This window comes from Hippocampus bargibanti, linkage group LG10, assembly GCF_051943395.1.
Source record: "Hippocampus bargibanti isolate YZ-2025 linkage group LG10, ASM5194339v1, whole genome shotgun sequence".
NCBI lineage: Eukaryota > Metazoa > Chordata > Actinopteri > Syngnathiformes > Syngnathidae > Hippocampus > Hippocampus bargibanti.
Window position 1 is genome coordinate 3,945,628 of NC_142743.1, and position 24,402 is coordinate 3,970,029.

The window sequence follows — 24,402 nt, forward strand, 5'->3', positions numbered from 1 at the left end:
ATATTTAAAAAATACATATTCTAAAACTGTTTTTTCCTATTCTAGAAAATTTCACCATACATTTATATTTAAAAATATCACAGGTGAATATTTTGCAGATTTTTTTTACCAGAAAAATAAACTTTTCTAGAAAAGTCCAGCCCTATTCTAGAATACAAAAATATATATTTTTAAAAAGTCAATTTCTGCAATTTATTCACCATGTTGCTCCAAGAACAAAAAAATGAAAATAAACGAGCCACACATACAAAAAAAACAGAAAACATTTTTTTTCCTCGAGCCAAACGAAAAACGTGTATTTTTCCAACCCCCAGTTTGGCTTTGCACTTTCTCGCTGTGCCAATCGGGGCGGACAAATGGGGGCAGGGCACGGCGGCGCGAGAACCATTCAACTGTCGAGCGGTTGCTCGTCGGGGGTGGGGTGGAGATGGTGTTGGGGGGGGGGGGCACTAAAACCCCTCCCACACCCCCACACTCCCCTCCCACCCTGCCTCGGTCGCAGACTCGCCGGCACGACCGCCGCCTCCGCTCTCGCTTCCCCTTTTCCCTGCCGGCCTCGCCCACCAGTTGGAAGCAAAAGACGGCAAGACACAAGAACCGCAAGGAAGCAAGCTAGCAAACTAGCGGGCGGGCGGCCACGCAGTTACTTCTTGACGACCCTCCCAACCCCCCCAAGCAAGAAGGAAGGCAGGCAGGATGATCGCGGCTCAGCTCCTGGCCTACTACTTCACCGAGTTGAAGGATGATCAACTCAAAAAGGTACAAACGACTCGAAGTTGAGGGAGGCGTGGGTGTAAAACGCGACTCGTACGGCGGCTATGTTACTTAGGATACGGGGTGTAGGTGATGTGTGTGTGTGGGGGGGGAGCGGAGGATGGACGCGCTAGCGGCTGCGACATAGGAGATGGAGGGAGGTTAGCGGCATGTCCTTGACGCGGAGGCCCCCCCTCATTCACCCTCCGCGATGGTTCGCTCCGGCTAACACCGGAGCGAGACTTCCGGATTCCGAAGCCTCCCAGAGATGTGACCTTGTACAAATTAGCCGCCGGCCGCTAGCCGCTGCTGTGCTAGTGACAGACCGGCGACGTGGATGGGGGGTCGAGGGGAGGGCCTTGTACAAGTTAAAATAATGTGGTGCAGAGGGGGGTGTCACAGTGCAGCGGATGCACGTGCGCGGAAAGCGAGTCGTCAAAAGAGAAGGCCATGTTTGGATCAAAATACAAGACAACCCCCCCCCCCCAATAACAAAATCAATAAATCATATAACCCCCTTTTTCTATAATAATAATAATAATAATAATAATAATACATTTCATTTATAAGCGCCTTTCAAAACTCTCAAGGACACTTTACAGTCACATATTTTTTCTGCGAGTGAGCAGCGGCAGCCACATGCGCCAGCATGTATACTATTTTACATACAGTGGCTTACGTACAGTTCAGCTCACGAACTTAATTGGTTACCAGAAAGTGTGTGTAAGGTGAAAAGTTTGTCTTCCAAACATTTATTTCCCATAAGAAACCAGAATAATCCATTCTCAGGTCCCCATCAAACATACTTTTCGACTAAATAAACCCACAAAATATGCCTTATTTTATGTATAATAAATGTGCTATTGGAAATAACTTGTATAATAATTATAATAATAATAATAATACATTTCATTTATAAGCGCCTTTCAAAACTCTCAAGGTCACTTTATAGTCACAGGATAAGTTTTTCCGTAGGTGAGCAGCGGCAGCGTTGACTTAACCCGGAATAACTCAAATAGAAAGAGAGCCAGCTAGATAGATAGCCATATAACTAACAGCTAGTCAGCTAGATAGCTATCCAGCGAGCCAGACACCTAATAGATAGCTAGCTAGATTGCCAGACAGACAGACAACAGATAGCTCATAAATAATAAGTAGCAAATAGATAGCAAATAGCTTTCAGCGTTCACTCAACCCGGAATAACTCCAATAGATGTTTTTTTTTTGTATAGATCTATCCTTGTTGGAATATATTTGGCTTTTCATTCAATTGCAAAGGCCCTCTATTCATGCCTCAGAGGGGGCCTTATTTTAACCCCCCCCCCACCCCCCACGGCACAAATCATTGCCGAGTAAGAATTTTCAATCTGACCTTTTTCTTTCAAGATGGCAACTCTACCACCGTAGAAAAAAAAGGAAATTGAACGTTGTTTTGAAGTTTGCCCAGGTTTTTGTGCGCTTTTTGTGTCCATGTTCCACCCATATTGTCACAGGTGGCAAGTGGCCATTTTGTTTTTAACCCCTAGATCGACAAGTACCTGTACTCCATTTTGTTTTTGTACCCGCCCCCTTCCAGATCGACAAGTACCTGTATTCCATGCGGCTCTCGGATGAGACTCTCAAGGACATCCTGAATCGCTTCCGCCGTGAAATGGAGGCCGGCCTCGGCCACGGCACCAATCCCACCGCCACGGTTAAGATGCTGCCCACCTTTGTCAGGTCCATCCCTGACGGTTCAGGTAGCATGAAAAAAATTAATTGCCGGTCCATTTTGAATCAGACCCAAGGTCCCCCCCGCATGGCCCCCATAAATCATTAGCATATTGATATTAATTGGGAAAAAATCCCAAGTATACACCATGGAATCTGTAGCTTCAAATCCAAAATGGTTGACTTCCTGTTCGATTTTGTGTCTTGATCTTGGAGATGTTTTTTTCGTCCATCCTTTTTTTTCAAACAATAATAATAATACATTTAATTTCTAACCGCCTTTAAAAACTCTCAAGGTAAATTTACAGTCACAGTATCAGTTTTTCTGTGGGTGAGCAGCGGCAGTCACATGTGCCAACGTACAGTGAATCGCGTATACTATTTTATATACAGTGGCTTACGTACAGTTCAGCTCACGAACTTAATTGGTTACCAGAAAGTGTGTGTAAGGCGAAAAGTTTCACTCAACCCCGAATAACTCAAATAGATAGAAAGTTAGCTAGCTGGCTAAGTGATCACTAATAGATAGCTAGCTAGCTTATAGATAGTGTATAGATAGCAAATATATAGCTAGCTAAATAGCCAGCTAGCTAATAGATAACAAATAGCTAGATAGGTAGACAGCTAGATCTCTAGCTGTCTACCTAGCAACATAATGTCAAACGACCAGGAAGGACCCATTGTACACTTTCTGATCGACCAATTTTTTGACCAAACGATATATTGCTCTATTTGGGCGATGTCATTTCAAACAGAGGATACGTTGATTGTAATGATAACACCCAAACATTATTTTACGGACACTTCCTTGTTCCGTTTTCCTTTAAAATACAATCCAATACAATCCATATTGATTTATATAGTGCTTTAACAACAGCTGAAGCTGGAACAAAGCGCTTAACATGGCCAGTGATCATCTACAGGAAATAAAGCAGTCACAAAGATAGTAGAAAGTTAATGGCCACCTTCCATTTTGGGGAGATATGGATACGACAGATTTGGGATCCAAATTGATTATAGCGGTCTGGCTGGCTGGCTAGCTGTCTAGCTAGCTATCTATTGTGTTAGCTATCTATTAGCTAGCTAGCTTTCTATGTATTTGGATTGGATTGGATTGGATTGGATTGGATTTGCCTTTATTAGTCTCGCAGTGGAGAAATTTACATTTCACAGCAGCAAAGTTATGAAAGAAATGAATGATTTGAGTTACTTCTGGGTTGAGTGAACGCTGGCGCATCTGGCTGCCGCTGCTCACCCAGATAAAAACTTATCCTGTGACTGAAAAGTGACCATGAGAGTTTTGAATGGTGCTTATAAATGAAATGTATTATTATTATTATTATTATTATTATTATAAAAGGGTAACAGAAATGTTGGGTGCTGGTTTTATGCCTACAAGTAGAGGTAACATCCCACTTACGACCGAGTTCCGTTCCGACCAAGCGGTCGTAAGTCAAAATGGTCGTAAATCGAAATCCATTCAAAGTGTTGAATAGAGACTCGGAGGCTAAATGACTCGCAAACTCCCCCCCTGGTGCCATCACACGGTCGATTGCTGTGCGAAAGTGTGATGCTGGCTGGCAGTGACGTGCGGTGAGGTTCATGGCTGGTGAGGCACTGACGTCATCACAGTCAGATTTACAAACATGAACTCCACAGAGTAGCTTATTCACCTTTTGATTGGCAACAGTTAATGTGTTTTTTTGTTTAAAAAGTCGTGTCAGTATTCTTTATATACTGTATACAAACTGTAGCATAGAAAAAAAGAATGAAAGAAAACGATGAATGAAAGAATGAAAGAAAACGTTATAATCATGTTACCTTTACTTATAAATGAAGTCCAAGTCTCTCTGTCTCAATGAGATCACTGCCAGTAAAGAAAGTCGTCCTTGATCAGTCCTGTTCCGACTGTATGTTTTCAGTCTTTTGTGGTGAGAATGACCGCTCCACTGATGCTGTAGGTGCTGGGAAAGTGAGCACGAGCTGGAGCAACTTTGTCGCTTCAGGAATAGTTTCAATGAGATCCTTCTTGGCCAAAAATCTGTCCAGGAGATTTACATTCATCCCTCACCGTTTGTGAGCTATACAGTCCGGTGTTGGTCTTCCTTTAATTATCATCTCCTGCTTCGATTGAACGTCCAGTTTAGAAAATTCTTTCAATTTTGATATGTAATCCACCATTCTGAAAATAAGGCCAAGCAACACGAAAAAATGACTGGATGGTGGCACTTAACTTGCTAACTGTTTACTGTAGCTTGCTGTCACTAATTCTATTATTCTGCAGCTGAGGAGTCGCAAGAAGAATCTCTAATCACCAGCGCCCCCTGTCATGAGGCAGGAGAACTGTGTGCCTCACCTATGCACACAGTTTTGATAAAAATAAAATAAATACTGTGGTAAAGTGTTTATAATGTACAGTGACTGTACATTATATACACCAGCTAAACTGTAGAAATGTAGTTCATATAGTAAACGTGTTTGAACACTTTAATAGCGATATGCAGAAGGACAGCAATGCGGTCTCACTGCAGAGCAAGCCAGCACAGTTAGCATAGTGATTGCGCAATCCATGGTGAGGCTCAGCCGGCTGCTGCCTCACCACTCGTCTCCACTTAGTATTTGAACGGTAAATGTGAAAATTCAGCGATTTTGAAAAAAAATCCAAAAATGGTGAAGTTAAATGGAAAAGAGCGTTAAAGTACAAATCACTAAATAAATATAACTGTTTAATTTATTTTGTCATTTGATATTTCCATGATGACTGAGGCACAGCCTCACCTGCCTCCCCTGACTGCACGTCACTGCCGGCTGGCTGGCCGGCTAAAATTGTCGTACACATTGCTGGCCTGCTCGCGCATTGCGGTGCCAGGCGTAGAATTCACATTTTAAAAATAAGGGTCTGTAGGACATTGTCATAAGTCCAGGTGGTCGTAAGTCCGGGTGGTCGTAAATCAAGCTGGTCGTAAGTCGGATATTACCTGTATTTGGAAAAGACACAAAATGGCGACAGGTGACTGTCATTCTGGAGTAGCAAAAGCGGGACGTTGGAGAGACTCCTTAGCACCATTTTCACTAGCGGTCTGTGCTGATATCGTCAGCCGACGCCATATTTTCTCACGCGCGTACCGCGCACCCGTCAACTCAACAACCATGAGCGCTCCCAAATTTCATTTCTCGTGGCGTGGGCAGAATACGACAGACCAGAGGACTTGAAGGCGGGTGGTGGAGAGGTCAGAAGTTGAGGCGACCGGCACGCTTTTCCAACCGGGCAAAGAACAATAGATGTCGGCTTATCAGCACATTCCCGCCAGCGGATGGGACGCCGGCTATCGCAAACGTGATTCTGCACCTTCGCTGCGTTCGAACACAAAGCGGCCCAGAGGTCACAACCTCAGTTTGATTTCAATATATATTTATTTCATCACAACGTTCCTTATTTTTCGGTGTAGAAGGCGCACCGGACTATAAGGTGCGCCTTCAATGAATCACATGTTCAATGAATCACATTTACAAAAGGTTTTCCATGCATAAGGCGCACCCCATTATAAGGCGCTACAGCAGAGACCGCCCTTACCGGGGTCACCAACCTTTTTGAAACCAAGAGCTACTTCTTGGGAATTATTAATGCGAAGGGCTACCAGTTTGATACATACTTAAATAAATTGCCAGAAATAGCCAATTTGTTCAATTTACCTTCAAATCTATGTTATTATTAATAATTAGTGATATTTCTCTATGTGAAGAAACTGATCATGTTAAATGATTTCTCACAATAAATATATAAAGAGATTAAAATCAATATGCAACACTTTATTTTATATTTTCTTTAAGCAAAACTTTTTCAAATGATCACTTTTGTAGGAAAAGAAAAAGTTTTCATTTTAACTAACCACTTACATTTTTTGACAAATCATGCACTTTGGGAAGGACGCCCCTGGCATGCAAAGTCCATAGCACTTTGGATGAAAACATCATATCCAGTGTTTCTATGAATCAATTAAATACAAAAATACACGAAGTAAAAAATTAACAGTCAGATTTTTAAATAATTTATATCACACTTTGAACTGGACACCAAATCTGTTATCTGTTTCTTTGTCAGTTAGTGGGAAGCCTGGCATTGCATGCTTTTCACCAGTGTGTTGTACTCTGGTGTGGAACTTGACACTGCAACTCTGAGTGAGTCTTGTAGATGTGCATCAGTGAGCCGTGTTCTGTGTTTGTTCTTGATGAAATTCATGTCAGGAAAGGCTGATTCACAAAGATAAGTTGAACCAAACAGGCTTGCAACCTTCATAGCTGCTGTGCATACACCACTGTACTTTTCTGTGTCAATAAAGCACCAAAAAGTTGGTGCAGTCTGATGGGCTTTGAGGGGGAGGTCATTTTGCAGTGTTACAATTTCCATCTCTAGCTGTTCAGCATCCAGGCTGAACATTGCACTGAACTGTTCAGCAATACATGATATGTCCACGTTCATGAAAGGATTAGAAATGAACGACACACATGGCTCAAGCTGATCGAGGTCACAAAACCTGTTCTCAAACTCTTGCCCAACTCTGTTTATGACCTGAGAGTACTTTTCTGCAACTTTGTCAAAGGCCTCAGATGCAGAAGCATTGTCTTTCAGCATCATCTGCACAGAGGGAAAGTGCAGCGCCTTTTTTCTCTGTAAGTGCACAGAGAAAATGTTTATCTTAGCTTTAAATGCATTTAAAGCACTAATCATATCAGTAATGGTTTTACCTTTGCCTTGCAGCTCACAGTTCAAACTATTCAGTTTCCCAGTAATGTCTGTCAAAAATGCAAGATCAAGTGTCCACTCAGTGTCCTCCAGCAGCGAGGTGTCCTCACCTCTGGACTGCATGAACTCTTTGATTTCACCCAAAAGTGACAAAAAACAAGGCAAAATCCGTCCCCTGCTGAGCCATCGTATTTCTATGTGTAGTAGCAGGTCACCATATTCAGCTGACAGCTCCTCCAAAAGTTCCTTGAATGTTCTGTGCTGTTTAGCTTTGGAGCGGATGCTGTTAATGATCTTTACGACGGGAGTCATTACGTGCTCAAAGCCGATCACTTTTGCACACAAGGCCTGCTGGTGAATAATGCAGTGGTAATGCAGAAAGTTTGGGAAGTTTGAGTCACCTTTACAGAGAGCGATGAATCCTGTGTGTCGACCGACCATTGCAGGAGCCCCATCTGTAGTCATTGATACTAACTAGCTTTTCCAGCGGCACCTTTTTCTCCACCAAAAACTCCTTGACCGCGTTATAGATGTCAACTCCCCTCGTAGTTGTCTTCAGGGGTAGTATTGTCAGAAGTTCTTTTTTGGTGGAGAAATCATCAAAACACCATCCGGATGAAGACCATCAGCTGCGCCGTACTGCTACTGTCCACCGACTCGTCACACTGGATGCTAAACCACCTGCATCTCGCCAGATCCCGGTCGAGCTGGTCTGCCTAGTTCCAGTTCCCAGACATCGCCGAAACTCTTCTTACCATTGTAGTTGCGCCGAGTTGAACATCGGAGAGAGTGGAGAGTACATCGGTTCCATACTTCTCGTCTTTAAGTATAGTTTTAGCAATTAACATCATTGCTTCCTTGACAACCTCCCGATCGAAGTAGCTAGAAAGCGAGCTCACTAGCGATCGAGCTAGCTAACAAGCGAACTCGCGATCGAGCTGCTAGCTAGCTAGTGATCGAGCTAGCAAGTGAGCTAGTGATCGAGCTAGCGAGCTAGCTAGCGTTAATAATAATGATCATTAATATTTGTTCCAGCTTCAGCTGTTGTTAAAGCGCTTTATAAATCAAGATGTATTGTGTTGTATTATGTGAAATCAAGTTTCAACCAGTTACAAATACGGTCCGATATTTTGATGACGATGCGCCACCAAAGGGCGAAATTAAGAAGTTTGGAATGTGTTTTTCCGTTTGGACAGAAAAGGGCGATTTCATTGCCCTGGATCTTGGGGGATCCAATTTTCGCATCCTGCGAGTCAAGGTGACCCAAGATAAAAAGCAACCGGTGCAAATGGAGAGCCAGGTCTACGATACCCCCGATGACATCATTCACGGGAGCGGGACTCAGGTACGCACCTAATTTAATTTGCAGAATGCCCCCCCTCCCCCTGCCCTCTCTCAGAGGCACTTTGGGGAAGCAACAGCCGCGCCCGAGACGAACAGTGATGCCTCAGCTCACGAACTTAATTGCTTCTGAGAAAGTGTGTGTAAGGTCAAAAGTTCATCTTCCACACACATTTATTTCTCATAAGAAACCATTAAAACGAGAATAATCTGTTCCCAGGTCCCCTTAAAACAGAATTTTTGAATAAATAAGCCTTAAAGGACAACCGACGTCACTTTTTTGTTTTTTAACCGACATCAGAAAAACGTTTGATTGCATCTAAAATACCCAAAACGATATGATATTTTTAGTCAAATGCAAAACACTAATAACAATGACTTAGTGTCCAAAATCTGCAAAAAATTGAGCTGCGAATTGGGCATTTTCAGAAAGTCCCGCCAAGACATCTTGCTTTGCTGGAGAATCCAAACAATGGCTTCAGATTCGGAGAATATGCTTTCTTGTTACACATCCAGTTATGAATATGATTCAAATAGTTCTGAATAGGAAAGCATACATGTTTGCAATCGATTAAATAATTATATGTGCCATTTTGAGGCGAACATTGGGGGAAAATCTCTCACCCAAAAAAAAAGAGGCACAAAATGGCGACTCAATCTTCTGGTGGCTTTTGGGTGCAACACGGTTCTCAGACCAAACATGTACAGCAAAATACAATGACGTGATGGAAGGACGCTACAATGCGTCTTTTTTACGGTGAGGGGCGGTCCTTTCATGACGTCACGTACAGACTCGTCACCAAGTCAAAAACAAGACTTCCTGAATATTCAGAGCGAGTCTTAAAACGTAAAATATAGCTATATGCGGTGGAATCTTATTAAAATACGCTCAGTAGAAGTCATTTGAAGCCATTTTACAAATTATGGTCACAACTAGTCCGGAGACGTCGGTTGTCTTTTAAACTACACAAAATATACCTTATTTTATGTATAATATGTATACTGTACTGTACTATAATGTACATGTACTGTATAATCAAGTCGTTTTATTTACCATTGTGATGGTAGTTGATGACTTGAAGTTGAACTTAGACCAGTGTTTTTCAACCTTTTTTGAACCAGGGCACGTTTTTTTACATTGGATTTTTTTTGCGGCACACCACGAACCATGTCGCAGGAAAGAGGTGACGTGTTGCCACACGGACAAATATTAAATTACCCTCCCAGTCTTTTCAGCACAGGACAATGACATAATATTGGCAGAAAATGATTAATAAATCCTTGTAAAATTGTAAATTTGAAAAAGGGGCATTGGATAGTTTCTCACAGCACACCTGACGATCTCTCACGGCACACATGTGTGCCGCGGAACAGTGGTTGAAAATCACTGCCTTAGACAACACAGAAACACCCTTAGCCACATGTAGCAATGGTCGACTTAGCATACTGGGATGCACCAACGCACACCTCGTTGGTGGTTTTTGATGATCTCCTTCTTCTCCTCGACCGTCATTTTCTTTTATGTCCTCTTCGGCTTAACACTAGCCTGTGGTGGGGTCCCATTCAAGCAAAAGTACTCCACTCGATAACAAACCACGTCTGCACTCAAAGGGGGTGTGGAAAACTAGTCCGCCAGCCACCGTGGCGCCGTGTGGTTTCATTCGTCCGCCGAAAACTATTTAGTCAGCCAAGAATATATGCTTGCGAATTTAATGTTCTTGAGGTGAAAAGTTCATGAGCTAAAGCGTTCGGAAGCTGAGGTATCAACTTAACATGATAGACGAGGAATAGCGTTTATTTCACACGCAGCAGAGCGCTCGGGTCGCGGATTGTAACCGTAAACATTCGCCACCTGCCTGTCTTTCTGTCTGTCTGTCTGTCTGCCCTCTGAAGTTGTGTTGACAAGACCGACGGACTGTTTCCAAAGCAAAGCGAGCGTGACTTGCGTTTCAGTGTCCCTCCCCTCTTTGTTGCGTCCGCAGCTTTTTGACCACGTGGCCGAATGTCTGGGTGACTTCATGGAGAAACAAAAGATTAAGGACAAAAAGCTTCCCGTCGGATTCACCTTCTCTTTTCCCTGCGCCCAAAGCAAACTGGATGAGGTAAGCGTGCCTCAATACGCTTCTAAAACGGTGTGGGAGGGAAAAAACACAAGGAAAAACTCAAAGAAGGTTAGATTTGACCCAAATGACCGTATTTTCCGGTGTATAAATTGCACCAGAGTATAAGGTGCACCCCCAATGAAGGTGAATGAATGGAGAAATGGCCTGGCCAAAGGCGGTACTGCAGTCCCTGGTCGCGCCTCCAAAAAAACGAATAGGAAAGTGACCTAGCTGTTGGAATGACTGGGGGATGGCGCAACCCGGCGGCCATAGGCGGTACTGCAAAGTCATAGAAATGAATGGGAGAATAACCTGCGCATTGAAATTAACGAGGGAGCGCGCCACCGTCCGCCAAGGGCGGTACTAATGAATGGGAAAGTTGTCTGGCCATTGAAATGAATGGAGGAGGGCCCTCTGGCAGCCAAAGGCGGTACTGCAGTCCCCGGTCGCGCCTCCATAGAAATGAACCGGAAAGTGGTCTGCCCATTGAAATGAATGAGGCAGCGCGCCCGTGGCGGTCAAAGGCGGTACTGCGCTCTAGTCAACTGAATAGGGAAATGGCCTACGCTTTGAAATTCTGTAAATGGCGGAGCGCCCACCGGCGGGCAAATGGGGTACTGCACCTACTGGTTGCGCCTCCATAGAAATGAATGGGAAAGTGCTCTGGCCATTGAAATGAATGGGCGGGACCCTCTGGCCGACAAAGGCGGTACATTTACTGGTTGTGATTCCATTGAAATGAATGAAGGAAAGCGCCCCTCATGGCCAAAAGCGGTACTGCGGCTACCTTCAGATGCTTGTTCCTTTTGTTGAATAAACAAGGTTGCGTATATTCTCATACCTAAAGTCTATATTTTATTTTTTTGCAGTATATATGGTTCTTTTTGCCTGAAACATTGGTTTCCACTTGTACAGCTCAGTCTTAAGACTTTTTTTAAGTTTTTGTACCTGCTTTATATATACTTTGACGCTATGTACAGTGTTTATTTTCGCCTAGCACACTTTGGTTGCCCCTTATACACCGGAAAATACGGTATTTGCCAAAGAAAAGCAATTTCATCGCAAGCCTCATTAGGTCACTTGAAACGTGTGGCCTCATTTCGCATAATAATAAAAAATGTCATTTATAAGCGCCTTTCAAAACTCTCAAGGTCACTTTATTGGATTGGATTGGATTGGATTGGATTGGATATGCCTTTATTAGTCTCACAGTGGAGAAATTTACATTGAATTATTGAATTAGATACTATTAGCTGGCTGGCTATCTAGCTAGCTATCTATTAGCTAGCTAGCTATTAGCTAGCTGGCTCGCTTTCTGTCTATTTGAGTTATTCCGGGTTGAGTGAACGCTGAACGACTAGCTAGCTATTTGCTATCTATTTGCTATTTATTATCTATTAGCTATCTGTCTGTCTGGATAGCTAGCTAGCTATCTATTATCCTTCTGGCTCCGATGATAGCTATCTAGCTGACTGGCTATTAGCTATCTAAATATTTAGCTATTAGTTAGCTGGCTCGCTTTCTATCTATTCGAGTTATTCCGGGTTGAGTTAACGCTGAACGCCTAGCTAGCTAGCTATTTGCTATTTATTATCTATTAGCTATCTGTCTGTCTGGATGGCTATCTAGCTAGCTATCTATTAGCTAGCTATCTATTGGAATGGCTCCCTGGATAGCTATTTAGCTGACTAGCTATTAGCTATATGGCTATCTAACTAGCTAGCTCTTAGCTGGCTCGCATTCTATATATTTGAGTTATTCCAGGTTGAGTGAACGCTGGCGTGTGTGGCTGCCCCTGCTCACCCACAGAAAAACTTATCCTGTGACTGTGAAGTGACCTTGAGAGTTTTGAAAGGCGCTTAGAAATGAAATGTATTATTATTATTATTATTATTATTATTATTATTATAAATCAATAGAATTACGGAATTTCTTATTCTGAGCTCAATGTGCTCAAAACCAAGAATAAAATGGCGGCAAGAAGACAAGGAAGCCAAACCATTGACCAGCGTCAAAGCCGCCAAACTGATTCAACCGGTGGGTTTTTGCAGGCCGTCTTAGTGACGTGGACCAAGAAGTTCAAGGCCAGTGGTGTGGAAGGAATGGACGTGGTCAAACTCCTCAACAAGGCCATCAAGAAACGGGGGGTAGGTTCCACTCGGCCTAAAAACGACAAAAAACGGAAAGAAATTTTGTCTTGAAGCTAAACTGCTTGACCAGGACTACGAGGCCGACATCATGGCGGTGGTCAACGATACAGTGGGAACCATGATGACGTGCGGCTTTGACGATCAGCGCTGCGAAGTGGGCATCATCATCGGTACGTCGGGCTTGCCAGAACAACAACAACACGGGTGTTGCATGATCGTCAGTGACATGGGGGGAACGGGCAGAAGGCTTGCCAGCAAACTAATTCAGTCAGTCAGTTCGCTCTCCCCCCAAAAAACTTCCACTCCCGAAATTCGCTCAATGTCATTTCGCTAGCTTTCTGTTAGGCGGCTTAGCTAGTTTGTTGTTGCCAGCAAACTAATTGAGTCACTTCGCTAGCTTGCTGTTAGCCGTCTTAGCTCATTCATTGTTATTCACTAAGTGTCGGTTAGCTACCTTGCCATTAGCATTTAGCTAGTTCGTTGTAAGCTGTTGCTAATTCTCATACATGTTTTAAATCAATTTGACACCCCCTCTCACCCCAAAAAACTTCCACTCACAAATTCAGTAACGTAACCGTGGTAATAAACGGCAAAGTCAGTTAGCTATTAGCGGACAGAAGGCGACCCAAATTTGCTAAATGTCATTTAGCTAGCTTTCTGTTAGCTGGCTTAGCTAGTTTGTTGTTCCCAGCAAACTAATTCAGTCAGTCAGTTCGCTAGCTTGCTGTTAATTGTCCGGCTTACTTAGGTCCCTGTTTGCCGTTGCCAATTCTCATTAAATTTTTATCAATTTGACACCCCCCCCCCCCCCCCCCCAAAAAAAAAAAAAAAAAAACTTCCATTCACAAATTCAGTAACGTAACCGTGGTAATAAACGGCAAAGTCAGTTAGCTATTAGCGGACAGAAGGCGACCCAAATTTGCTAAATGTCATTTAGCTAGCTTTCTGTTAGCTGGCTTAGCTAGTTTGTTGTTGGCAGCAAACTAATTCAGTCAGTCAGTTCGCTAGCTTGCTGTTAATTGTCCGGCTTACTTAGGTCCTTGTTAGCTGTTGCTAATTCTTATTAAATTTTTATCAATTTGACATCGTCCCACCTCTAAAGAAAATGTCACGGTTTGCAAGGTGGTGATGGCCGTTGTCGATCCCAAAAAGCAGACAGGAGGGAGCACTAGGTTGTATTTGAGAAATTGTATTAAAATAAAGTCAACAGGAACAAAATCTAAAACGTTAAAATCATTTGAACGGAAAAATACAAAGTATCAAAAGAAAAACCAAGAGTAAAAGTCTGCCAAGATGAAACAAACACATGCACAGCATTCAATGCATACACAATGCATACAATGTAAACAATTGCATACAATGACCCGACGCCGAATGGTCGTGCCGGGAGTCCTTTTGACTGCCACTGATCGGGACGACCAGCACCTGTGCAGGTGCAGGCGGCGCCAACAGCGCCACCCGTTGGTCGCCAACCAGATCATGACCGAAAACTTCCATTTACAAATTCTGTAACGTAACCGTGGTAAGAAGCTGCAGAGTCAGTTAGCTATTAGCGGACAGAAGGGGAACTACAGTAAAGTCTTGTTATATCGATATTCTTGGGAGTAGGAAAAAATATCGATATAACCGGACTATCGATATATCCGATGCGGCATGTAAATTTTCTCCTTGCGTTCATAGAAATAGTATCGTAATAAGCAGTACCATCGATATAACCGATATCGATATAACGAGACTTTACTGTAATTCACCAAATGTCAGTTAGCTACCTTGCCGTTAGCATTTAGCTAGTTCATTGTTAGCTGTTGTGAATGCTCATACATTTTTCATCAATTTGACACCCCCTCTTGTCCCAAAAAATTGCACTCACAAATTCAGTAACGTAACCGTGGTAAGAAACTGTAAAGTCAGTTAGCTGTTAGTAGACATAAGGCGGACTAATTTGCTGTACGTCAGTTAGCTACATTGCCGTTAAAGTTTAGCTAGTTTGTTGTCAGCTGTTGCTAATTAGCATACATTTTTTAAAATCAATTTGACACCCCTCCCCAAAAAACTTCCACTCACAAATTCAATAACATAATCACGGTAATAAACTCAAAGTCAGTTAGCTATTAGCACTCAGAAGGCGAACTAATTCGCTAAATGTCAGTTGGCTAGGTTGCTGTTAGACGGCTTAGCTAGTTTGTTGTTAGTCGTTGCTAATTCTCATTAAATTTTTATCAATTTGACATTCTCCTCCCCCAAAAACTTCCACTCATAAATTCAGTAACGTAACCATGGTCATAAACTGCAGTCAGTTAGCTATTAGCACTCAGAAGGCGAACTAATTCGCTAAATGTCAGTTAGTCGGCTTGCTGTTAGGCGGCTTAGCTAGTTTGTTGATAGTTCCGTAGCCCGACTGAGCCCCCCCTCCCAACTCTGCCCGGCAACAGGAACAGGAACCAACGCCTGCTACATGGAAGAAATGCGCCACATCGACCAGGTGGAGGGCGACGAGGGTCGAATGTGCATCAACACCGAGTGGGGAGCCTTCGGGGACGATGGCTCATTGGAGGACCTGCGCACCGAGTTTGACCGCGAGATCGACAGGGGGTCCATCAACCCTGGAAAGCAACTGTGAGCGTCTCTTGGACTCTTTGGCGGACGTTTCCATGCTTCCTTATTGGTTGACGTTGTTTTCTTTCCTCTCAGTTTTGAGAAGATGGCCAGCGGCATGTACATGGGGGAGCTGGTGCGACTCATTCTGGTCAAGATGGCCAAAGAAGGTCTGTTGTTTGAAGGACGCATCACACCGGAGCTCCTGACAAGAGGGAAGATTGAGACCAAGCACGTTTCAGCGATTGAAAAGTGAGTGGCTTGTCGTTCCGTGGGATAAAACATACCGCGCGATGGATTTCGACTTACAACCGTTTGACTTACGACCGTTTTGTCGGAACGGAACCTGGTCGTAACTGATGTTACCTGTATTTATTTTGAATTGTATGCACTGGAGTGGACACACACATTTTTACTATCAGAAAAATGACTCTACCGCTGTTGGCAAGCTTCCATGTCCTCACCGAACTCCTCATGCCCGTGTTTTTGCCTCGGCGACCACAGAGGCTGCATTCCGCTTGGCTAATCAATACCTGTCAGCTGTATCAGGGGTCCCACAGGCCATATAGGCCCGATAGGACTCCTTCAGCTTTACGGCATCCCTTACTACTGGTGTCCACCAGCGAGTACGGGGGTTTCCGCCATGACAGGCACCAACCACCTTACCGCCACAACTCTGATTGCCCGCCTCAGCACAGGAACATGTGTAAAGTTCTGCCGGAGGTGGGAGTTGAAACTCCTTCTGACACGGGATTACGCCAGACGTTCCCAACAAACCCTCACAACACGTTTGGGTCTGCCAGGTAGGACTGGCATCTTCCCCACCAACGGAGCCTACTCACCACCAGGTGGTGATCAGTTGACAGCTCCGCCCTTCTCTTCACTCGAGTGTCCAAAACATGAAGCCGCAAATCCGATGATACAACTATAAAGTCAATCATCGAACTGCGACCAAGGGTGTCCTGGTGCCACGTGCACATATGGATACCCTTATGTTTGAATAAAGTGTTTGTTATAGACAATCCGTGTCGAGCACAGAAGTCCAATAACAAAATACCACTCCTGTTCTGATCGGAGGGCCGTTCCTGCCAATCACGCCCCTCCAGGTCTCACTGTCATTGCCCACATGATCGTTGAAATCGCCCTGCAGAACAAGGGGTCCCCAGGGGGAGTGCTCTCCAGCACACCCCCTAAAGCAGGGGTCTCAAACTCAATTGACTCGAGGGCCGCTGGAGGCAGAGTCTGGGTGAGGGCAAAATCATTATTTTGAACACACAAAAAACGAATTAAATGGAAAAATGAATAAAAAATAAATGAACCAGTCATAAATAAATAAAATAATTATAATGATCATAAGGCAGATACAGACGACTGAAAAAAAAACCACAGGAAAACTAATTATTTTAATAAAGTTTCAAATGTCTGTATTTGAGTTCTTTAACCTTTAACTTTCTTCACATAAAGAAAATATTGAACATGAACTGTCTTAAACATGGCTTCTCTTGCCTACTTGGTCAGCTCCACACACAAATTTCATTCATATCAATCTTGCGGGCCGCACTAACATTAATCTTTCATATCAAGGCGGGCCGCAAAATATTCTTTCGGGGGCCGCAGTTGGCCCGCGGGCCGCGAGTTTGAGACCACTGCCCTAAGGTCTCCAAAAAGGATGGATACACTGAACTGCCGTTTGGTGCATATGCACAGACAACAGTCAGAACCCGTCCCCGCACCCGAAGGCGGAGGGAAGAAACCCTTTCGTCTACCGGGGTGAATCCCAACGTACAGGCGGCGAGCCGCGGGGCAATAAGTATGCCGACACCTGCTCTACGCCTCTCACCGTGGGCAACTCCAGAGTGGAAGCGAGTTCCAGTACCAGCCCTCTCGAGAGGGCTGGTACTGGAACCCTGGCTTTGTGTGGAGGCAAGCTCAACTATATCTAGTCGGAACTTTTCGACCTCGTGCACCAGCTCGGGCTCCTTCCCTGTAAGAGAGGGGACGTTCCACGTCCCAAGAGCTAGCTTCTGCAGTCGAGGGTCGGACCGCGCGGGTCCCCGCCTTTGGCTGCCGCCTAGCTCACGATGCACCCGACCCCTCTGGCCCGTCCCATGGGTGGTGAGCCCTTGAGAAGGGGGACCCATGTTTCCTCTTCGGGCTGAGCCCGACCGGGCCCCATGAGTGTAGGCCCGGCCACCAGGTGCTCGCCAACGAGCCCCATCTCCAGGCCTGGCTCCAGGGAGGGGCCCCGGTGACCCGCGCCCGGCCAAGGGAGGGGCTGTCCATCGTAGCTTTTAGTTTAGCAAGCGTCCGTCTGTTGCCCACCTCCTCCAGAGAGTCCAGCGACAATTCCATAGTGGATGGCTGAAGCGACCACAGAGTCATAGAAAGTCTTGAGGAGTGACCCCTGAACCTCAAACGACCTCTTCCTGAGTAGGAAGAGGCGATTTGCTATCTATTAGCTATCTGGCTATCTAGCTGGCTATCTATTGGATGGCTGGCTAGCTATCTAGCTGACTAGCTATCTAGCTGGCTATTAGCCATCAGCTAGCTAGCTAACTATCTATCTATTTGAGTTATTCCGGGTTAAGTGAACGCTGGCGCGTGTGGCTGCCGCTGCTCACCCACAGAAAAATCCTGTGACTGTAAAGTGACCTTGAGAGCTTTAAAAGGCGCTTAGAAATGAAATGTATTATTATTATTATTATATGCTAAATTATGCTAATATAACTCCCAACCCCACCTCCGCCAGGACGAAAGAAGGTCTGAAGAAGTGCATGGAAATCCTAACAAGGCTGGGGGTGGAGCCTTCCGACGAAGACTGCCTGGCCGTGCAGCACGTGTGCGCCATCGTGTCCTTCCGCTCGGCCAACCTGATTGCCGCCACCCTGGGGGGGATCCTCTCTCGTCTGAAAGAGAACAGGGGTGTGGCTCGCCTTCGCACCACCGTGGGCATCGACGGCTCCCTCTACAAGATGCACCCTCAGTAAGCGCGGGGGCGGACTCCAAACCCTCCGCCACGGTCTCGTTTGAGGCCTTCCAGAGAGGCCAGACCAAAAACAAAGACTGTGTTGGGTTTGGTTTTTGTGACCAGGTACGCCCGCCGCCTGCACAAGATGGTGCGCCGCCTGGTGCCGGACTCGGACGTGCGGTTTTTGCTGTCGGAGAGCGGTAGCAGCAAGGGGGCTGCCATGGTGACGGCGGTGGCATACCGCCTGACGGAGCAGGCTCGGCAGATCCAGCAGACCCTTGCCGAGTTCCGGTTGGGCAAAGCTCAGCTGCTAGAAGTGAAGAAACGCATGCGGGTGGAGATTGAAAGAGGCCTCAAGAAGGATACGCATCAAGAGGCAACGGTCAAAATGCTGCCCACGTTCGTCCGAAGTACGCCGGACGGAACAGAAAACGGAGACTTCCTCGCTCTGGACCTCGGCGGGACAAACTTCCGAGTGCTTCTGGTCAAGATTCGCAGCGGGAAGAGGCGGTCTGTGGAGATGCACAACAAAATCTACGCCATTCCCATCGAGGTCATGCAGGGGACGGGAGAGGAGGTAATGCATCCATCCTGAATTGTTCCGGAAGAGTTCTGCAAGAGTTCTCACTTTGTAGCCCCCAATTCTACAGCTCTTTGACCACATCGTGCACTGCATATCGGACTTCCTGGACTACATGGGGATGAAGAGCGCTCGTTTGCCGCTGGGCTTCACCTTCTCTTTCCCTTGCCATCAGACCAGCTTGGATGCGGTGAGTTGGTCTCCAGACTCTGAGCTCAAGTGAGCCCAAACCATTCCGAGTAATGGTCTTTTGCCAAGAGCTAAACATGTTTTGCGTTTGGCAGGGAATTCTGGTGACTTGGACCAAAGGCTTCAAGGCCAGCGACTGCGAGGGCGAAAATGTCGTGGAGCTTCTGAGGGAGGCCATCAAGAGGAAAGAGGTCATTCAATGGGGGAACAAAATATACAGAGCTCAAGGCCAGTGTCAGTGGCCTGAAAGAGGCTCTGCAGCCTGGTCGCCGGGCCTGTCCTTGAAACACATTTGCGCTTTTTCACTGCCAGAATTCATGTGGTCTCGACTTAGACACTCTGTTAACTGATGTCATCGTTGGTCATCGTTGAATAGGAAGGACTTTGACCATTTCAGACGGATGAACCAGGAAGTATTCATTGGCTAGGGCAGCGTTGATTGCGGCTACTGTTATGCTAGCATGCGCCAACACTGACATACCACCTGATGTACGAGTCTGCGGCGCAGGGGTCTTTCTTCCCACATGGACTGCGATGAGACAGGACCCCCAAAGGGGCATTTGGTGCATTGTGCCCGGTGTGGGGTGCCAACTTGAACTGTGTTCTTTTCGGCTTCAATGAGGGTTAGGGTTACGGTAAGTGTTAGGGTTAGTTAGGGTAAGGGTTTAGGGTTAGGATTAGTTAGGTTTAGGGGTTAGGGTTGGGGTTAGTATTAGTGTTAGGGTTAATGTTAGTTAGGGGTTAGGGTTAGTGTTAGGGTAACGGTGTGGGTTAGTTAAGGTTAGTGTTAGGGTTAGTGTTGGGCTTTGTGTTAGTGTTAGCGTTAGGGTTAGTGTTGGGGTTAGTTAGAGCTAAGGTTAGGGTAAGGGTTGGGGTTAATTCGGGTTGGGGTTAGTGTTAGGGTTAATGTTGGGGTTAGTGTTAGCGTTAGTTAGGGTTAGTTAGTGTTAGGGTTAATGTTAGTTAGAGCTAAGGTTAGTTAGGGTTAGGGTTTGTTTGGGTTAGTGTTGGGATTAGTTAGGGTAGATCCATTGAATAATCCTCAAAGACTGTATTGATCGGCGGTGTTGTGTTGTCCAGCCGCAAATACGCGTGGAATCGCTGTCATTGACCTGCATCTTTCTCCTGTCTCAGGAATTTGAACTGGATGTAGTGGCGATCGTCAACGACACCGTGGGTACTATGATGACCTGCGCCTATGAGGAACCCACCTGCGAGGTGGGCCTGATTGCAGGTACGTCTTCCATCTACCTTTTCGAGGACAGTAGAAAGCATTTGACCATGACCAGGTCTTGTTTTTTGGTTTCCTGCCACCAGGGACAGGGAGCAATGCTTGTTATATGGAAGAGATGAGAAACGTCGAAATTGTAGATGGGAACGGAGGTCGGATGTGCGTCAACATGGAGTGGGGAGCGTTTGGAGACAACGGTTGCCTGGACGACATCCGAACCCAGTACGACCAGGCGGTGGATGAGAACTCGCTCAACGAAGGCAAACAAAGGTTCGGACCACTTTTGGGTAGTTCCAAGCACTTTCAAGTCAACGATTCTTCACAGATTTTCCTCTTCAGATACGAGAAGATGTGCAGCGGCATGTACCTGGGAGAGATTGTCAGGCAGATTTTGATTGATCTCACCAAACGTGGATTCCTTTTCCGGGGGCAAATCTCGGAAACGTTAAAGACGAGAGGCATCTTTGAGACAAAGTTCCTATCTCAGATCGAGAGGTGAGTCACTTGTCAAAGTTTGCAAGACTTTCGAATTCCAGAAATCGCCGACTTGGGATTGATTGTCGGGACGAGAGCATGCACAGCAGTTCTTGGTCTTGACTCTGTACAAGGTCCGCAAAGTCCGGGGTCTTGAGGGTCTCGGCTTCTCGTGGTTTTATTCTCACCTCATTGGTCTTGACTTGGTCTGGACTGCTCAAAGTCTTAGTCTTGATTTGGTCTCACCTCTTTCTTTGGCTCTACAATGTTTTTATTTTGGCTTGACGTGGTCTAAGTCCTTAAAATTTCATACATCACTGTAGCCACAGATGGTTTGATCTGGGCGGACGTACCTGACTGTAGGTCTGACTCTACCGCTGTTGGCAAGCTATTGACACATGGCCCCTGAACCCCTTCCACAGCGACCGTCTGGCCCTGCTTCAGGTCAGGGCAATCCTGCAGCAACTGGGGCTGGACAGCACCTGCGACGACAGTATTATCGTCAAGGAGGTTTGCGGGACGGTGTCCCACCGCGCCGCCCAGATCTGTGGGGCCGGCATGGCGGCAGTGGTGGACAAGATCCGCGAGAACCGCGGACTGGAGCACCTAAATGTGACCGTGGGCGTGGACGGAACTCTCTACAAGCTGCACCCACAGTAAGGCAAATTTTGTTGCTGTACCACAGTTGACATTTTTTTTCACACCCGCACAAATTCCGCTGTTTGGCTCACATGCAGGCGGGCTTTGTGTTTAGATGCTTCTTCCTGCTTGGTCAGCCATCTTCAGTCTTGTGTTAATAATGACTACCAAGCCAGGAATTTCCCGTCTTCGCCACATAGTACGGGAGGTCTCATCTATCCGCCATCTTGGACTTTCTGTTTCGTACATAAGGGCAAAATTCCAGGTCAAAGATTGGCGAACATTCTCGATTTACAAACCCTCCCGGTTTTGCTGATCAGCGCCCAAATTCCGTATGAGTACCTTTCAGGCAGAATCGGGATAAAACCTTAGCTTTGGAAGACAACATTTTCTAAAAACAAAACGCAAACAAAGTCAAAGTCAGCTTTATTGTCAAATATGCTAATATGCATGACATACAGCACAGATGAAATCACTGTCCTCTCAGACCCAGCGTGCAAGCCACTTATGTGGCTAAAAAATTTAGACAAATGACAACAGACCATACATGTAATTTCTGAATGTAAAGTGAGGTAGTGTCGTATGTAAAGTGACGTAGTGTAGTAATGCAAAAACAAAAAAGGTTGAAGTGAGGTCTTGTAGAAAAAGAATGAAAAAAAAATAGAGTTCAAGATGATACAGCGTTTAACGTGTACTCAGAGTTCGCTGAGTGTGGCAGTGGGAAGGGGCAGGGGGGGCAGGGCTGGGAGGGAGTTCAGTCTCCTAACTGCCCCGCCATCCCCCCCCCCCCCCCCCCAACAACAGTTACCCTCATCCCCTTTCCTTTCCTTGGCAGTTTTTCGCGGATCTTCCAGCAAACGGTGAAAGAGCTCTCGCCCAAATGCCACGTCACTTTCCTTCTGTCCGAAGATGGCAGCGGGAAGGGGGCCGCGCTCATCACGGCGGTCGGCTGCCGTCAGAGGGAGCAGGAAGCTCAGCAACATCATTGAAGCCCTACCGGAGATGTACGAAAGGAACTCGTCGTCCCGTCACCCTAAACGCCTCAGCCCGTCACAGGCCCACCCATCACATGATCACCGCCCCGGAACCACAGGCTCTGCATATTTATTGCTCGGCACCAGTGGCTTTCTTGTGTTTGTCCGCTGTCCTCGGTAGCTCGTTGTCGTCCAAATTTGTGTCTGATATTTGTCAATGTTATTTTTATACGGAGGCAAAAAGAGAACTATTTATAGACCTCAGGCCACTTCCATCGCCAACGTTACAGTCAAACTTGGGTTTTTGACCATCTCGGTTCTTGACCAAAAATGTTTTTTTCATGCCTCGGTTTACAACCGAAAATGGGTTCTCGACCAAACTGAGTGCACCTGAATGCACCACTCGACTCCCCTCCACTTCCTTATACGTCACTTCCTTGCGTCGCGTGTCATTGTGACCGACGCATTAATATTGTTGAATTCCATTTTTTTTTTTACAAAGACACACACACATGTTTGGCTGAGATTGCTGCAAAACTATTTTGAAAGTGCTTTTCTGGATTTGGAACAGATTTTTTTTTTTAACATTAATTATAATCGGAAGTGCTTTTTTTTTTAGGTTTTGAACAAATCGGTTTTTGAATAGGTTTCTGGAACGGATTATAGATGAAAACTGAGGTTTGACTTTATATGAAATATATATTGTCTGTGTATGTCAATAAAACGCGAGGAGAAGCTTTGAAAACAAGCATGCACAAAATGAAACAGGAAATTGTCTGCGGTTGGTATACATCTAATTACTTTTTTTTTTTTTACGAAGAAGCAGACGTGTTTGGCTGAGCTCTCCGCAAATGCTGCAAAATAGTTAAAAACTGCTTACATTTTTTTTTAAAGGCTTGGAACGGATTAAAAAATTGTTTATCATGGGAAGTGCTACTTTGGTTTTCGAACAAATCTGTTTTCAAACAGATTTCTGGAACGGATTATGGTGGAAAACCCAGCTTTGACTGTACTGTACTTGTAAATTGACTTGCGACTGGTTAGCTCGAGACTTGCTAATGCTAATGTCTGCCCTTTTGACTGCTGGTGTGCATCTTGTCCGCGTCGGTCACGTGTCCGTGTGGCGGGCAGCAAATGTTAGCCGTAGCTTAGAATTTGTTTGTGAACTACTATGCTTCATTGTTGTGATGAATCCTGCATCAAAGTCTGACCGGGAGAGGTGGAGTACTACAACTATGAGTACTATTACTACTTCTACTACTGCTGCTGCTGCTTTGTCGTGTATATCGGGTGTGTATCCGACCTGTATGCTTCCCAGTGTCGAAAAGTTGTGTGGAGACCGCATGCAGACCAAAATGGGAAAGCAACGAGAATGCGATGCCTTTTTGTTTCACGCTGAAGAAGATGACAACACTTGATGATTAAATTCTATTTTGTGGTGGAACAAAAAGTCTGACGTCTCTTTCCAAAAGCCGCTCGAAACCGTCGGGGTAAACAAACCTTCCCCCCCACCGTTGACAACAATGGTTTGAATCTCAACATTTAATAATAATAATAATAATACATTTCATTTATAAGCACCTTTCAAAACTCTCAAGGTCACTTTACAGTCACAGGATGACGTTTTTTTGTGGGTGAGCAGCGGTAGCTACACGCGCCAGCGTTCACTTAACCAGGAAGTCAATAGACAGAAAGCTAGCTAGCCAGCTAGTAGATAGCTAATAGATAGCCAACAACCCGGAATAATAATAATACGTTTCATTTATAAGTGCCTTTCAAAACGCTCAAGGACACTTTACAGTCACAGAATATTTTTTCTGTGGGTGAGCAGCGGCAGCCACACATGCCAGCGTTCATCAACCTGGAAGTCAATAGACAGAAACCTAGCTAGCAAGCTAGTAGATAGCTAATAGATAGCCAACAACCCATAATAATAATAATACATTTCATTT

The 24,402-nt window shown here is 45.3% G+C and overlaps 1 protein-coding gene across 1 annotated transcript; it reads left to right on the forward strand.

Moving 5' to 3' along the window:
• The first annotated feature begins 480 nt into the window (after window positions 1-480).
• LOC148892168 (hexokinase-1) lies at window positions 481-23,910 on the forward strand. Its single transcript, XM_089005561.1, has 17 exons — window positions 481-759; window positions 2,330-2,492; window positions 8,404-8,552; window positions 10,531-10,650; window positions 12,702-12,797; window positions 12,871-12,970; window positions 15,233-15,416; window positions 15,492-15,647; window positions 18,145-18,378; window positions 18,487-18,940; window positions 19,014-19,133; window positions 19,228-19,323; window positions 20,267-20,366; window positions 20,450-20,633; window positions 20,703-20,858; window positions 21,260-21,493; window positions 22,312-23,910. Exons 1-17 carry the CDS (start codon window positions 697-699, stop codon window positions 22,463-22,465), a joined length of 2,763 nt encoding a protein of 920 aa, XP_088861687.1. The 5' UTR covers window positions 481-696; the 3' UTR covers window positions 22,466-23,910.
• The last annotated feature ends 492 nt before the right edge of the window (window positions 23,911-24,402 follow it).